At 42.8% G+C, this 17,162-nt stretch overlaps 1 protein-coding gene across 1 annotated transcript in view; it reads left to right on the top strand.

The window, feature by feature from the left end:
* The first annotated feature begins 1,719 nt into the window (after positions 1–1,719).
* NMNAT2 (nicotinamide nucleotide adenylyltransferase 2) overlaps positions 1,720–17,162 on the top strand; it is a 72,596-nt gene continuing 57,153 nt past the window's right edge. The window contains exon 1 of the mRNA XM_081915163.1: positions 1,720–1,870. Within this exon, the coding sequence (XP_081771289.1) occupies positions 1,786–1,870 (85 nt within the window). The 5' untranslated portion in view covers positions 1,720–1,785. The remainder of the gene's footprint in view (positions 1,871–17,162) is intronic.

Below are 17,162 nucleotides of genomic sequence, written 5' to 3'. Positions count from 1 at the left end.
TATTGGAAAGTAAAACCCCTAGGTGGTTGTCACCAATGGAAGCGAAAGCAGTGAAAAAAATTAACATGGACTCTAATTGGCCTAAGTATTGTGAAATTTTAGAATATGATGGCGAAAGACTGACGCTACAAAGTTTTGAGAAGCTAAAGCATAAAGTTCGAGATTGGTTACACTACCGTCAGATAAATGAGATGTTTAAGCAGGACAGGAAACTTGGTTTTCAGAAGGAGAGGTCAAAGTTAGAAACAGAATTGTTAGAATCCAATACTAAAAACTTATCTAAAATGTATAATTTGCTGCTGAAATGGAATACACAGGATGAAACAGTGAAATCAGCCATGATTAAATGGGCACAGGATATTGGTCATGACATTATGTTTGACGACTGGGAACAGTTATGGACCACCGGTGTTAAATTTACGGCATGTAATGCCCTGAAAGAGAATATAATGAAAATGATCTATAGGTGGTACATGACCCCAGTCAAACTTGCAAAGATTTACCATCTGCCCAATAACAAATGTTGGAAATGTAATGAGGCTGAAGGTACCTTTTACCATCTTTGGTGGACCTGCCCAAAGATTAAGGCCTACTGGGAAATGATCTATAATGAAATTAAGAAAGTCCTTAAGTGGACATTTGTAAAGAAACCGGAGGCTTTACTCTTGGGCATGGTTGGCCAATTGGTATCAAAGAAGGATAAGACATTCTTTATGTATGCAACCACGGCAGCAAGAATCCTGTTGGCAAAGTATTGGAAGATGCAAGAATTACCTACTCTGGAAGAATGGCAATCGAAGGTGATGGAATATATGGGACTGGCAGAGATGACCGGCAGAATCCGTGACCAGAGGAAAGAGACAGTGGAAGAGGACTGGGGGAAATTTAAAACATATTTAAAAAATTACTGTAAAATTGTGGACTGATAAGATGTTAAGGGGTAGGAAACAAAGAACTACAGCTGTAAATCTTAAACTTCAAGGAAATTTAAAAGGGACTTAACTAAAGACTGATTGATGAGTTGCTCGAAAAATGGTAAAACAAGGATGTGGCGAAGGGAAGGCATGGGGAAGTCAATTTTTGTTGTTTGTTTTTGATGTTTGTGTTTGTCTTGTATTGTCATTAATATGTGTAAAAACTAATAAAAATATTTAAAAAAAATAAAAATAAAATCATGACCCTTGACAAGCAATACAACTGCTAGCACATTGGCAAAGCTGAGCAGGGTGCAGTCTGGTTTCAAACGGAATGGGGACCACGTTAGTGCCAGGTTAAACCCTGTTGAGGCCCCTAGGCAGTCAAACTCTCGAGGTGGGGGTGAGGCAGGGCTCGCAAATTATCTCCTAATATGTTTTTGATTTTACCAACCAACCATTTTAATAAAGCAATTTTATTTCAAGATCAATTCAATTTTATTTTATTTTGATCCGTTGTCACAGGGCCCAGAAAAGGCTTGGGGCCGATAGGCCTACTCTGCCTATTTGGTACTCCGGCACGCAACCCTGTGTTGAGATTGCTGTGTTGCAGGGGTTGGACTAGATGACCCTCGGGTCCCTTCCACCTCGATGCTGCTATGAAAAGAAACGAAGTTAAGAGGGCTGCTTCAGGCAGCGGTGCTGCCCCTCCCAGAGGCCTGGGCAGCGAGCAGCTCCCGCCTGGCGCGCAATGCGTTAAGCGCAGAGGGGAGGGCGCTGCTTGCGTCGGGGAGCGCGCAGCCTTCCCTCCCTCCCTCTGCAGACCCATTGAGACACACAAGAAAGGGGAGCGAGCGAGCGAGGCAGCACCATGACCGAGACGACCAAGACTCACGTTATCCTGCTGGCCTGCGGCAGCTTCAACCCCATCACCAAAGGGCACATTCAGATGTTTGGTGAGTCCCTCCTCTGCGCGCCCTCGCCAGGGGTTGGGGGGCTCCTGCCTTTCTTCCAGGGTGGCGTTGCTTGTTTTGCTGGCTCTGGTCCAGGAGGGGGGGGGGGAGGATGCTGGCCGGACCTCTTTCCCGGCTTGGCAGATCTGGAGGAGGAGGAGGAGAGGTTTTCTTGCTAGGACCAAACTGCTGCAGAGCCGGGCAGGAGAGCTGTTTTGCGCCCTGGGCAAGGGAGGGGCAGCGGCTCTTCTGGACCCAAGGGAGGGGGCGCAGGAAAGCTCAGGGGGCTTCTTGGCTTGCGGGTGGGTGCGTGGGGAACAGGATCGGGAGCGTTTAGTAGCGGCGTCAGGAGAGAGACAATGTGGGGCTATTTCGACCGGGAGTGCCAGAGCTCCCCGAGGAAGGGGCGTGAGAGAGGGGATGTATTGGTGGTTGGGTTCTTCTGGAGGAGGTTTTCTGGGGGTTGGAGCAGCCGGAGCGGAGACGGGGGGGGGGGGAGAGCAGGCTTGGGAGGAGGAGGGTGGGGTGTGTGCGGCGGCGGCGCTGGTGGGGGAAGATGAGATGACGGCTGATGGATATGCAGGAGGATGGATGGATAAATGAGAGGTTTGCCTGGTAGCCAAGGGAGGGCGGTTGGTGGCAGCAAAAGGCAAGGCGTTTGCAGAGCTTCTTGTTTGCGGATGGGGAAGCTCTTCTCCTTGGGAAATGTCAGCCTAGTCACCTGCCACTGAATCAGTGAATGAAAAGCCAGGGATGTGAGATCTCCAGCTTCCTCCTCCTGATCTGGTTACCTCTCTTAGTGGGGTAGCGCCTTTATTAGCCACTGTGCTGGCAGAGAATGCCATCCAGTACAATCCTACAGAGAGCCAGATTTGCCATGGGATGTACATTCTGCAGGCACGAGCTGAACGCGGAAAAGCCTGCTGGAGTGACAATGTGTGTTTGTAAACATGTACTTGTTGCAGTCAGGCTTTACATGCTTAGAGATATACTTCACATCTTTGGCATACCCACAGAACAGCCCCATACCGTGCGAAATGGCCCTGCCCCCTCCTGTGCACATTGTATTAAACCGGAGTATGCAGACTAGGAGGAGATACGATGAGTTTTTGTTGGGGGAGACTGTCTGAATTCTTGGATCACAACCTCAAGAGGGAGTTTCATGCCAAAGGCTACCTCTAGTCTCAGGCTGGAGTGTCAGCTGTTGGTCCCTGTATTGACAGTGGCATGATGTTGCATGCGTGTTTGTATGTATGTGTCAATCCTATGTATACACAATGGCTGCTTCAGTTTCGGAGGCCATACTATGCAATTTTAAGAGAATTAAAGGGTGATAATGGGGGTGGTGTCACCTCCCCTCTTTTAAAAAGCATTTGTGTGGATATGGTGTGCTGAATCTAATCAATTATAGCTATATTGTATATAGAACCAGGGTCAGTGAGTGTCATCTTGCATGTGTGTCTTTGAGGTCTGTATAAAAGAAGAGGCTTTTTAAAATGGGGTTTGTATGCATGGGCAGGAAGGTTAAGAGCTGTTTGCTGTCCATAACTGTAAGTGCTGAAATTACTTCACAGATGAGAACAGGAAACACCAGCCTTTTTCCATCACTAGAAGTCTAGAGAGATTGTTGTTAAGAGATTGACCGGCCTTGGAAATACTGAGTGATATTGAAGATAAGGTGTACCTGTTTGGCACAAGCTAAGCAGCTGACTCATTGAGAAATTAGTGAGGTCAAAGTGGGAATTGCGATAACAACTCATTTCTCAGAAAAAACGTGTGCCTATAATCACAATAGAAACACACAGAGTAGTGGTAAAATTCACCCTGTTCTCATTTGGTTTGCAAATACAGCTCAAGTCTCAAAAAAGCTGCCTATGCGATGGAAATTCACCAGACTCTTTCAATGCAGCCAGAGGAGACAACTTTCCACCAATTCACACCAGAAGGGGAAAATGCACAGAATTATAAATAATGCAGATGTTGTGCAAGTTAAAAATTGATTTGTGCCTGCTCTAAAGACCACTCTTCTCCTTTCTTTTAAACAGAAGGCCTGGTCATGTGTTTACAACACTGGGAACAATCTGTGATCCACCCCCACCCCCCCAAAAAATCTATCAGAGTTTTGGCGAAGGTGAGGTCAGGGTTGTATTTAAGACACAGCCGAACATTTAAAGCAGCTTCAAGAAGAGCCTGCTCAGAGATAGGAGGATTTTGGCTTTGTACATCAGCATATGCTAATATTGTTATGCAGATGAAATAAATCTGAATGAATGCAATAATACGTTCCCTGATTGTAAAATGGCGCATAATGAGAACCAGGAAGTCATTCCCCCCCTGCCAGGTGCCTGCTGGCTTACAGATGCTCTTAATTCCATTTAATATGAGCACTCACAAAGCTTCTCACATCTGCATAGGTTCCCTTTAAGAGCACATGGCACTGCTGTGAAATGCCAGGACCTGCGTCCTAGGAAGTGAAGGAACATCCTGTCCGTGTAGCCCTTTCATTTCCCCTGTGTCAGCAAAGTGGATGAGAGGCCCAGGCCAGATCTCTTGCACAGAGGCCTGCATTGCCCACCTGCTCATTCCCAGCAGAGTCCTGATCTGTCTTCAAAGGCAGTTCCTGCAGACTTAAACCCAGGCTGAGGGATGCTGGGTTATCTTATTGAGATAAGCCAGGGAAGACTCCCAAATAATTCAGGGCTAGGCAAGATCTGAAGACCAGATAGGGATGGGAATGGACAGATGGCATATCGTAATGTCTGAGATGCAACTAGGCAATTCCTCAGTTCATATATATATATATATATATATATATATAATCCCACATGGTTTTCCTACTTGCCTTTTTATATCTCAGGAGCCAATTTTACCTCTTCCACCCTTTCCTAGCTCAAGATTTGGGAATGCCTAATTCTCCAGCAAGCTTGAGGTTCTTTGTAAAAGCCATATGGTAAATAACACCTGTCATTAAAGATTACTTTATTATATTTGTATACCACCCGTCATCTGAAGAAACAGAAAGGCATATGTATTTTAAGCTGGAAGCTGATTGTAACCCATGATATTGAGGATTTCGGGATGCTGAAGTGGGGAGAGAGAACAATTGTGAACTATGAGCTTGTAAAGTAAAATGTGGGAAATAGACCCTTGTCTCTATTTGTGTCTTCTTTTGATTTGTGTTCACCCATTTGCGGTGAACTTCACAATCCCCATCTTCCTATGCAGCTATTCCCTCGCTCTCAGCTTGTCTCCTTTTGTTGTTTCCACTCTTGTGAAAATGTACTCTTTGTAGGATCCTTAGGGCAGGTGGGTCTTTGGCTCTCCATATGGTGCTCAACTACAATTTTCATCATCCCATGCTTGCCAGGGCTGATGGGAGTTGTAGTTCAGCAACACCTGGTGGGTCAAAGGTTCCCTGCGCTATATAATTAATACCATTGGCATAACTAACAATAGAGGGGGAAATGTCTGCATGTGGAGGATAGTTACATTGACTTACCATGCAGGATTACACACAATTTACAATTAATATAGGGGCAGCTGGGACTCATCAACCTGAGAAGGTAGCCCATCTAGGAGAAGGAAAACTTTGATCCTAAACCTCTGTTGCCTTGTGGGGTTATCTTCGGGAAAACAAAAGGTTCAGGAGTAAACCCTACAGAAATCTGGATGGCGCCCTGCGTGCCTCCTGAGGGCATCTGCTGCAGCCAAATGGTGCCAGGTGTCTTGCTCTGCTTTCCTCTGGACCCCATTAGCGAGGCCAAGAAGGGGGTCTTGCCGCCTGGGCAGCCCAGGCCCTCCAGACCCACTGCCCAGGCTTGCGCCCAGGGAGGTCACTTCAGTGCTGCTAACACAGCAGTTTGACTTCACCCCCAGAGGCACATGCTATTGTCTCTCAAGACAGACAGATGCCAACAACCAAACAATAACAACAAAGAACAAAAGCCGGTATAAAAAAGATCCACTGAGAAGAGAACCATAAAATAATTCCTAATCCAACATTCCAAGTAAAACCAATAAACAGTTACATGATTTAAAACCAGCTCATCATTTAACCTAAGGAAAAATAATTATTTTGAAAAGCAAAACAGGGCAGAAACCGGCCACACCTAGGTTGGGAGGAAGTTCCACTGACATGACGTGAGTGGTGCTGTGGTCTAAACCACTGAGCCTCTTGGGCTTGCAGATTGGAAGGTCAGTGGTTCAAATCCTGCTGCTCTGTCCCAGCTTCTGCCAATCTAGCAATTCAAAAGCACACCAGTTCAAGTTGATAAACAGGTACTGTTGCGGCAGGAAGGTAAACAGTGTTTTCATGGACTCTGGCTTACATTACTTGGTTGTAGAGGGGGGTGTGTGTGTTGTATTTCAATGTGCGTGTAAGAATTTGTCATTACACATACTTTGTAATCATACCAAGTAGTCTTCTTTTTCAACAATACACACCAGGAACTGTGGACCTTTTAAAGATGCTGAAGTAGATTTTTCCTGCTCAGAAGCTGCTGTGTCACAAGCCTTCTGGCTGTTGTTGCTCAGTGTGTTGTGCATCTGGTTTTTTCCTCTTCTCTGTGGCTAAATATGCTTTATGGTGTTAGGCTACTGTCATAAGACAACTAGTAGCTGCAATTGTGGTATCTTCCCTGGCCTGCTACTCTCAGTAAAACGTCAACGTTTGATGTTTTATTATGTTTTATATTCAGCTGGAAGCCGTCTGGAGTGGGTGGGGTATTAATAATAATAATAATAATAATAATAATAATAATAATAATAATAATAATTTTATTGCAGGGTTGCATCCATGACAAATGCTTCCGTTGCTCATCTCTACCTATACTGCTGAATCCCCAAAAAGCATTAGTTCTGATCCCAGAAATGCAGATTTATGATATTTTTAAAATGCCTTCCAAACATTAAACTAGCACAACAACATTTTTCAGAGACTGGCCAACAATTTCTGGAGGGGCTTTGTCTGTAACAAAGACCCACCCAAAGCATATTTTGAAGGCATAATTGTCACCACCAAGGACAAAAATGTGAAAACTTGTCAACAGAGACTATAACCTGCTCAGCTCTGCTGCCCAATGCTGGCAGAGTGCGCTGTGCCACGTTCCAGGTTTTGAACGTTAAAGAATCCTTCCCCTCTTAGAGCCGGTTCACCCCATGTCATCTTATTCTGCTATTGCAAGAGAAACTGGAGGTGAATTTAATTTGAAACCAGAACTACTTCTCCGGCGCTGGCCCATTCTGTTTCATTCAGTGCTTATCTGGAAATGGTGAAAAGTCATTTAGATTTTTACAGTCTTGTGGAATCAGTTTGTAGCAGCAGAACAGTCTGATCACATGCTCCAACACTATTACATTAAGAGCTGTTTCGTGCATTCATGTTACAACACTTGATTACTATTCACTTGGGGCTGTTTCACACACATTCATATTTTGATTTTTCTGTTCTTAATTATTTAAGCTGTAGTTGTATTTCTGCTAACTGGGAGTAAGTCCCATTGAATGGTTTCTGAAAACATACCTTTTTAGGCAAGCATTCTCCAGATACGAAGTTCTGATTTTATTGTTTTAGAAGTTTTTTTTTACCTGTTTTGTTATGCTTTTTATTGTTTGCTTTATTGTATATTTTACTTGCTAACTGAATTTGTAGAGTGTATCACAGGGAGGTTAACAGTTTAAAAATACAAAAATATGTAACACAGTAACAAACACAAACAATAATGCCCCCCAAGTGTTAAGGATGTTTTAATGCCCAATGGATTTCTTATTGTGTATTTTAATTATGTATTGATTTTATATTTGTAAGCTATTTTGAATCCATTTTTGAATATACGCAGTATACAAAATAAAAGTAACACTATAGTAATATTAACAACCACAACTTAATAGGTTCTGTTTCAGAGGAAACCTGTAAAGCATTCCACTTTTTCATTTATGCAGATGTATACTCTACACTTCTACAATAGGGGAGCAAGGCATAAATCTGCTTAAATAAGCGACTACATGGCCAGCAGCTGACCGAATTGACTCCACCAGAAGGCACTGTATTTAGAGGCAATGCCAAGTGAATCAAATGCTCTGTTTGTGGTATTAGATCTATCTATATGGGCTAGTTGTTGCTTAATGATACAGTCATCAAGGGATGAACATGGATTCCTGAACCAGCCTTTGATGACTCTGACTGCCAGATGAATCAGTTTACAATTGATGCGTGTGCTGTTCCCACTGCTGTATTCTGCTGCGATTAAAAGTGATTTTATTTTGTTTTAGATTGAGTGTTGTGGTTGAAACTGGTTTTATTGTATCATATGGTGTCTGATTGTGAGCTGGCATGAAGTCAAAAGACCTGGCCTGGGTCAAAAGACAGGGTGTAAATTAAATAACTCAATGGCGAGTCAGCATAGTCTAGCAGTATAGTCTAGTATTGTGGACTGGAGGGGCACCCTGCAGTCTCAGGCAGATAGGGAGACTGGAGGTCCTAGCATAGAACCCAGGATCCTGTCCATGCCAAGCATCAGATGTGGTAGAGTAGATGCTTTGCATCTGTCGGGTCCGGCATCTGGGGCCGCTCTCCAAAGAAGTCCTTGGGTGTTATTCCAATGGAAGCATGGCAGTGCTGGACATAGTCAAAGCTCCCTGTCTGGTGGTCTGTCTGGTGGTGTTTATTTGGGTTAAGTGGGATGAGACCAGAGGCACTTGCAAGTTGCTTTTCTAACCATTATAGGGGTGAGGGAAAGGAGAAGGAAACTTTCTGGCAGGCTGCAGCCAGGACCTTACTCTAGCAGGATAGTCAAAGGTGAAATAGGCTGGAGGTCAGGCACAGGATCAGGTAAACAAGGCCCAAGGGATGGAGGAGGAAGAGGTAAGATCAGAAGATGGGATGGTGGTCAGGCAATGGCTGGCCATATAAGAACCAAGGCAGGAACGTAGGCAAGGTGATGCATTTTGATGGACAAGTTGCTTCAAATGAGAAGTAGAGGTTGGAACAGAAGTTGTATACAGGAACTGAGGTCCCTATTGGTTCCTCAAGTCACACGATCCTGACTTGACTGAGGAGCTGCACAGCAAGATTCTTTCAGATCAGGGATACGGTATGTCTGTCCCTCCATATATTGTTGGACTACAGTTCCCTTCATCGCCCATGGTACCTGAGGCTGATGGGGATTGCAGTGCCACAGCATCTGTAGGGTGGTAGCTTTTCCACCCCTGTTTTAGAATGACCTTGCCCTCTGTAAAATGGGCTTGTGATTATCAGGTTTAGCCAACTGGTCACATTTTGTGGCAGCTGCTCAGCTTCATGTATTCTCTCTCGTTTGAATACAAAGTGAAAAACAGAACCAAACAAAAGCAGACAGCACTGAGAAAGAAATACCAGTATGGAGCAATGCCACCATAAGCAGTGATCAAGAACTATTCTTGCTGGGGGGATGCTTTTTGGGGGACGCAAAGATCCTTGCCCTGCCTCCCCAGTGGCGAGCTGCCAGGTTCTGTTGGCATAGGAAGCTTCCTTATGCTGGCTGAGTCAGGCCACTGGGTCCAGCTACTCAGTCCTGTCTGTCCTGGCCAGCAGGGGCTCTTTGGGGTTTCAGAGAGGAAATATTTCAAGCCTGGAGATCCTGGGAGTTGGCCATGATGATTGTAAGATCAATTGTTCAGATGCTAACTGGGGTTAACAGGGAATTTCAATGCCCCCTCTTGCTCCCCCATCTTTTGGCACTTTATCTTTAAACTGGATTTGGACAGGACAGGACTGTCCTCTGTAAAATTGCACATGCAATCGCCCTTACTGAAAATAAAATAGCCATTCTAGCCCTTTCTTCTAGACAAGGCTTAAATCTCCGTGACTGCGTATATATGTATATATATATGCATATATCTGTGTGCTGCATCAATGTCTTTCCAGTTTGCTTCCCTACCCCCAAATAGCCAAGCTGAAGACTTCCTTTGTTTTTTGAATGGCAGATTAAGCCGGCAGCCATTCATCTGAATCTACAACAGACTGTGCTTACTCTATATGCCTAGATGAAAGTTGTGTAAGCTCGAAAGCTTGCAGCATTTCACAAGGCAAGATGGTCCACTGAAACAGAACATGTTACCTATTTCCTGACCCTACTCTGTCAGCCTAGCACTGGGAGGAAAATTGCTATACCTTCAAATTAATCATCTTATCTGTCAGCCTAGAGTTGTGTTTTATATAATATAATAAATATAAAAAGGAGCTGCATGTATATACTGTAATCTGAGATAGCTGCTTTCTGGCAGAGGTAAATGCAGTGCAGACTCTTTGTCCTTCACACTAGGTGGGAGTTTCATCCTCTCATAGCAAAGAGGTCGGTGCTTCCTCAGCCTCGTTCAGACCATAGAGCGGATGACAGATTAGTTCCAACCGCCTTGCAAATAAGAGCACCGCAGTTAAGACACAAAAAATAAGTAAATTGCTTGCCAGCCTGCCTACGTGTGACCAAATAATAGTGTGAGCCTATGCATATTTACTCGGATGTAAACCCCATTCAAGCTAAACAGGTCTTACTCCCAAGTAAGTATATATTGGATTGCATATATAGTAAAATGTAGACTAAAGGAAAAGAGTTTGTTTCTTGTAATGCATTGCTATTTGGTCGCCTGGCAACAAAGCTGGCCGCAGGAGACCACCAGCCCTGCGGCTATTTACAAGCCTGCGTTTAGTTCTTCCAGCCAGGGCTGTTCTGTTGATATCTGAATTGCCAAGCACTGCAAATGACGGTGGAATTTCACAAGAGCACACTTCACAAGGCCAGAAACCAGTGCTGGCTTCTGGAGGGTTTTTGGGGGGCTCTTGGGAAAGGCACCCTCAGTGGTCCCCTAGTGAGTCTACTTCATTGCTGCCATGGTTGCCAGCTGCTGCTGCTCCTCTGCTTCATCTCTCTGTTACTGCCTTCTTGCCTGGCAGTGGCAAAGAGTGGGCAGGCAGCGGGTACCTCCTTCATTGCTCACTTGCCCATCACCTCTGGGTCAGAGCAAAAGACAGGTGACAATGCAGGGTGCCATTGTCCGGGGCTTGTTCTCTTTTTTTAAAAAAATTTTTTTTATTAACCGACCAATCAAATCAAATCAAATCACATCACATAAATTCCGAATTACAAAGCCGAATTTTAAATTTTTGTTGAGGGGACCCATATTTCAAGTTCCGAAGGGGGATTCCGATCATTTTCTTGCTACTGCATTAATATCCAAATCAGTCCAAATAAAGTTCATAATTCTATCCAGTCTTATCTTGCTGGTTCCACATCTCAGCTTGTTCATATATTTTTTTTCTTTGTTTTTTTTTATATATAATTTTTATTAAAGTTTTTTTCATACAGGTACATATTAAACAAACAATATCAATTTTTATAACATCTTTTCATTCTACTATGGACTCCCTCACGCCTTCTGCTTCCACTTACTTCATTAAAAAGAAAACTTTTCCAAGCAAATTATCATTTTGTTTGTAATCTTATATCCAATAGATTTGGTTAATCTCAAATATAAAATATAATTTGATGGTAGACAGTTGTTTCTACTCTGACATCTTTGTTAACATTCAGCCAAATTACAATACTTTTGTAGATAAATCTTAAATTTCTTCCAGTCTTCTTCAACCCTCTCCTCTCCCAGGTCTCGGATTCTGCCAGTCATCTCTGCTAGTTGCATATAGTCCATCAGCTGCATCTGCCATTCTTCCAGAGTGGGTAAATCTTGAGTCTTCCAGTTCTTAGCGATCAATATCCTTGCTGCCCAATGTCCTGTGCCCACTTTATCATTGCCGATTTAACCAATTTGTCTTGTGTATTCCATTTCAGCAGCAAATTATACATTTTTGACAATACTTTAGTCTTAGGTTCTAACAGTTCTGTTTCCAACTTCGATTTCTCCACCTGGAATCCTAATTTTTTATCATTCTTAAACACTTCTTTAATCTGAGCATAGTGTAACCAGTCTCGCACTTTATCTTTCATTTTCTCTAAACTCTGCAATTTCCAATTGTCTCCGTCTCTTTCTACTATTTCCCAATACTTTGGCCAATTGGCCTCCATATTGGGTCTTTTTCGGGCCTTGGCCTCCAAGGGTGACAGCCACCTCGGAGTTTTATTCTCCAATAAGTCTTTGTATTTTGTCCAGACACTAAACACTGCTTTTCTGACAATATGGTTCTTGAAGGCCTTATTAATCTTAACCTTATCATACCATAAGTATGCATGCCATCCAAATGCATTGTTGAAACCTTCCAAATCCAATAGATCTGTGTCTTCCAGAAGTAGCCAATCTTTTAGCCAGCAAAAAGCTGCGGCTTCATAATACAACTTTAAGTCCGGCAGGGCAAAGCCCCCTCTTTCTTTCACATCCGTTAATATCTTAAACTTAATTCTGGGCTTTTTGCCCTGCCAGACAAATTTAGAAATGTCTTTCTGCCACTTCCGGAAGCACTCCGTTTTGTCTACAATCTGCAATGTTTGAAACAAGAACAACATTTTTGGCAATACATTCATCTTGATGGCAGCTATTCGGCCTAACAGTGAAAGTTTTAGTTTTGACCAACTATCCAAGTCTCTCTTAATTTCCGACCAACATTTTTCATAATTATCTTTAAATAAACTCAGATTTTTTGCTGTTATGTTTACCCCTAGGTATTTCACTTTCTTGACCACAGTTAACTCTGTCTCCCTCTGAAACCGTTCCGACTCAATATCTGTCAAGTTTTTTCCCAACACCTTAGTTTTTTGTTTATTTAGTTTGAATCCCGCCACCCGACCAAAGTCTTGAATCAGCTGTAATACTCTTTTCGTACTAGATTCTGGCTCCTGTAATGTCAAAACTAGGTCATCTGCAAACGCTTTCAGTTTATATTGTTTCGCTCCGACCTGAATCCCTTCCACCAGCCGGTCCCCTCTAATCATATTCAAGGACACTTCCAGGACCGAAATAAATAATAACGGGGAAATCGGACAGCCTTGTCGTGTTCCTTTTTCGATTTTAAACTCTTCTGTAACCACATTGTTAACTATCAATTTAGCCTTTTGTTCTGAATATATTGCGTCAATCCCATTCTCAAACCTCCGACCCACTCCCATTTCTTTTAAATTCCCCTTCATAAACTTCCAGGATATGTTGTCAAAGGCCTTCTCCGCATCTATAAAAATTAAAACTGCTTTAGTGTTTATGTCTGTTTGTAAAAGTTCCAATATATTGATAATGTTCCTTATATTAGCAGACATGTGTCTGCCTGGGAGAAAGCCTGCCTGGTCCTTGTGAATTACTTTGTTTAAAACCCTCTTAAATCTACTTGCCAAAACATCTGCAAATATTTTGTAATCCACATTTAAAAGGGAGATGGGACGGTAGTTCTTAAGTTGTGTCTTTTCAGTTTCCGATTTTGGTATCAACGTGATGAAAGCTTCCTTCCACGATTCCGGCGCCTTCTTCCCCTCCATAATTTCGTTGCTGACCTCCATCAAAGGTTGTATCAAATAATCTTTCAGTGTCTTATAATACTGGGAGGTCAACCCGTCTGGTCCTGGCGATTTGCCCTGTTTCATGTTCTGGATGGCCTGCTCAATCTCTTGTCGTGTTATTTTGCCATTTAAGATTGTTCTGTTTTCTTCTGACAGCTTTGCTAGTCCATTTATCTCCAAAAATTGTTTAATCTCAGTTTCATCTTGTGGCCCTTGAGTGTATAATTTTTTGAAGTATCTCTGGAAACACTTTCTGATCTCTCCGGGGTTCTGAATACTTCTTCCTTCAATCTCTAAATTTGTCACTGTATTTAACTTTTGTCTCCTCTTCAACTGCCAAGCTAGCAGTTTTCCACATTTATTGGCCGATTCAAAAGTTTTTTGTTTCATAAGTTTAATCTTCCATTCTATTTCCTGGTTTATCAGTTTAGAATATTGTGCTTGATAAAGTTTAATTTCTCTCAGAATCGGCTGAGACTTCGGATTGGATCTTAACTTCTTCTCTAGCTCTTTAATTTTTTCCAAAAATTTATCCTTCCTTTCATTTTGTTTCCTTTTCTTTACGGTGTTCTGTTGTATCAAGAACCCCTTCATCACGGCCTTGCTTGCATCCCAGATAGTTCTTTTTTCCACCGTAGTGGAAATCTCAGTTTTTTTTTCTTTATGATCTCTTCTGATAATCACCTTAAGCAGATAAACACCAATTATAATCCTGTGTGAATTTTTCGTTCGTCCAATCCTCGTATCGAGATGGTTTCCATATATCATTGCTTTCATAAATAACATCGCTCTTTCCACCATTTATCTCGCATTCTGTCCGGGGCTTGTTCTCAGTGGGAATCCTCCTGAGTTGTGGGTCTTTGGCACTGACTCTGCCAGAAGCTCAAGTTTGCAAGCAATAAGAGAACTGGGCCAAAACAAACAAGATGAATTTTAACAGGGAGAAATGTAAAGTATTGCACTTGGGCAAAAAAAATGAGAGGCACAAATACAAGATGGGTGACACCTGGCTAGAGAGCAGTACATGTGAAAAGGATCTAGGAGTCTTGGTTGACCACAAACTTGACATGAGCCAACAGTGTGACGCGGCAGCTAAAAAAGCCAATGCAATTCTGGGCTGCATCAATAGGAGTATAGCATCTAGATCAAGGGAAGTAATAGTGCCACTGTATTCTGCTCTGATCAGACCTCACCTGGAGTACTGTGTCCAGTTCTGGGCACCACAGTTCAAGAAGGACACTGACAAACTGGAACGTGTCCAGAGGAGGGCAACCAAAATGGTCAAAGGCCTGGAAACGAAGCCTTATGAGGAACGGCTAAGGGAGCTGGGCATGTTTAGCCTGGAGAAGAGGAGGTTAAGGGGTGATATGTTAGCCATGCTCAAATATATAAAAGGATGTCACGTAGAGGAGGGAGAAAGGTTGTTTTCTGCTGCTCCAGAGAAGCGGACACGGAGCAATGGATCCAAACTACAAGAAAGAAGATTCCACCTAAACATTAGGAAGAACTTCCTGACAGTAAGAGCTGTTTGACAGTGGAATTTGCTGCCAAGGAGTGTGGTGGAGTCTCCTTCTTTGGAGGTCTTTAAGCAGAGGCTTGACAACCATATGTCAGGAGTGCTCTGATGGTGTTTCCTGCTTGGCAGGGGGTTGGACTCGATGGGCCTTGTGGTCTCTTCCAACTCTATGATTCTATGAAATAAATCTGAACTCTGCAACCCAAAAATCCAAATTATGTAAGTGAGGTAAATAGTGCAAGTAGATCAGCTTGCATAAATTACCAAGTGAGCTTTAATTTGGTTTGGGGTGGGTGGGTGGGAATCAGACTTGTTTTGTCCCTAAAGGAGGATGGAAATGTAGGGAAATGAGGCATCTCCAATTAACAGAGTTGGGAATAGAGGTCTATAAAAATTACAAATCATTATCCCGTCGCCCTCAGTCATCTTGTTTTTCTAAAACTTCAAGAGAACTATACATTGCAATTGCCGCAGCAAAACAAAACAAAACAAAAAACTTATAGTTCAGAGAGCTACCATAAAGTAGATGGATGGCAATGTAAATTTAACATCCATATGCTTTGCAATTTTTACAGTGGTGTTGTTTTTTTTAATTCCACATCCCAAATTTTTATCATCTTTACAAGTGTCAACAAGGGGATTAAACTCTGCCACTAGCTATTTCTGAGGATCTTTGAAAAAAATGTACATATGGTTAAATATTTATTTAGCAGTCTTTATTGCATTCTGTGAAATATTGTCTCTAACCTTAGCATTCAAAAAGTAATCCCATCTTTCTGTTTCATTTACATATTCAAAGAAACCAACGGTAATATTTTTTTAAAGGGCAATACTGTAAATATTAAGATTGACAGTATTTCCTGTTTAGACAGAGTATTACATGGTTACACCCCACAAACAAAACCAAAACTTCCTGCACAAAGAAAAGTAGCTCATCATAGAAAAAGCAGGGATGACTTGTTCTGGTGCTAGTCGTCTTGTTTTGTGTTTTGTTTTTACTTTGTATGGGAGAGTGTTAAGGCATGCCAACCCCTCCCCCTCCCAATCTATAGCCTCAGGTGGCACACTCCAAGATACGCTTTATCATGGGATTCTGCTGAAGATATACACAGCCCATTGTTGTGGAACGTGGACAGTATGCTTTGCAGTGGAGGCTGATCAAAACCAGCAAATGGGGCATTGCCATCAGCCAGCCCCCAACTGCTTCCCTCCTTACTTACAAAGAAGCGAATGGCTCTGTCTGTCATTGGCTCCAGCTCCCCCTAGTGTTGACCTCCCTTCCTGCTGCCCTACCAGTCCCAGGGGCCACAATCCCCAACTGATGGAGGTCAACTGTAAAATAAAAACAATATTCTTTGCATTCTGCCCTAAAAAAAGAAAACAACATTTCTGTACCAAGAAAAACTTAACTCTTTAACCTGTATAAATTATGCACAAGCGCATTTGCATAATATCTCCTATTTCACATAAATGCATTCTGCAGTGTTTACAAAATTGTCTCATTAATCCTGGGTCTGCTCGTCATTGGAAGGGAGGCTCAGGGAGTTGTGCAGCAGCACTGAAGCTCTCTGTTCCCAGCCAGGCATGATCTTACTCAGTTATCCCACCAACCTTCAGTAAACATGGCCAGGTCATGTGATTTCATGCCTCTTGGTAACTAGAGGGGTGAATAACTTGCAATGCAGACCTCAGTGTGTTTGCTCACAAGTAAGTTCCAGAGAATTCAATAGGACTTCCAGGTAAGTACCAGGACTGAGCCTTGTTTGCGTGTGTTCTCTCCCTCTCCCTCCCCCCCTCTCTCTCAAAAATAAAAAAATAAAAAAAATAAAAAAATGGAAAGCTTTGCTTCTCAGGAATCCTAGCCATACTTACTCTTGTGCTTGTGTAGTATCTCAGAAACCCAGGCCTAGTTAAGAGGGTGTGTTCCAGTGGCAACCTCAGTTGTAGAGGGAATTTTCAGCAGAGATCATTTGCATGAAGGCTTCCCTTGCTGAACATCCCCTTTCTTACCCCGCTTCTAAAGGTGTCCAAGCCCAGTGCTCTGTTGCATCTGACCACCCTAACTGCAGCTGAAGGATGGATAATGCAGAAAAACCCTGCAAAGATGTGTGATCACTCTTTCTGTGCAGAATTATGCTTCGTTCTGAAATTGCTCAACATCTTAAGCAGGCTAATACTATGCTTCTGACTGAAGCCCTGCTACCTACAAATACATGCAAAGTCTTCTTTACGAGCTGCACTTTATATCATTGCCTCTTCCCATTAGAAGAAATTCAATTTTTAATTACAAGCTTCTGTAGATTATCAG

Source organism: Podarcis melisellensis, assembly GCF_964234715.1.
Source record: "Podarcis melisellensis genome assembly, chromosome: 6".
NCBI lineage: Eukaryota > Metazoa > Chordata > Lepidosauria > Squamata > Lacertidae > Podarcis > Podarcis melisellensis.
This window is presented reverse-complemented; position numbering and strand designations above follow the sequence as displayed.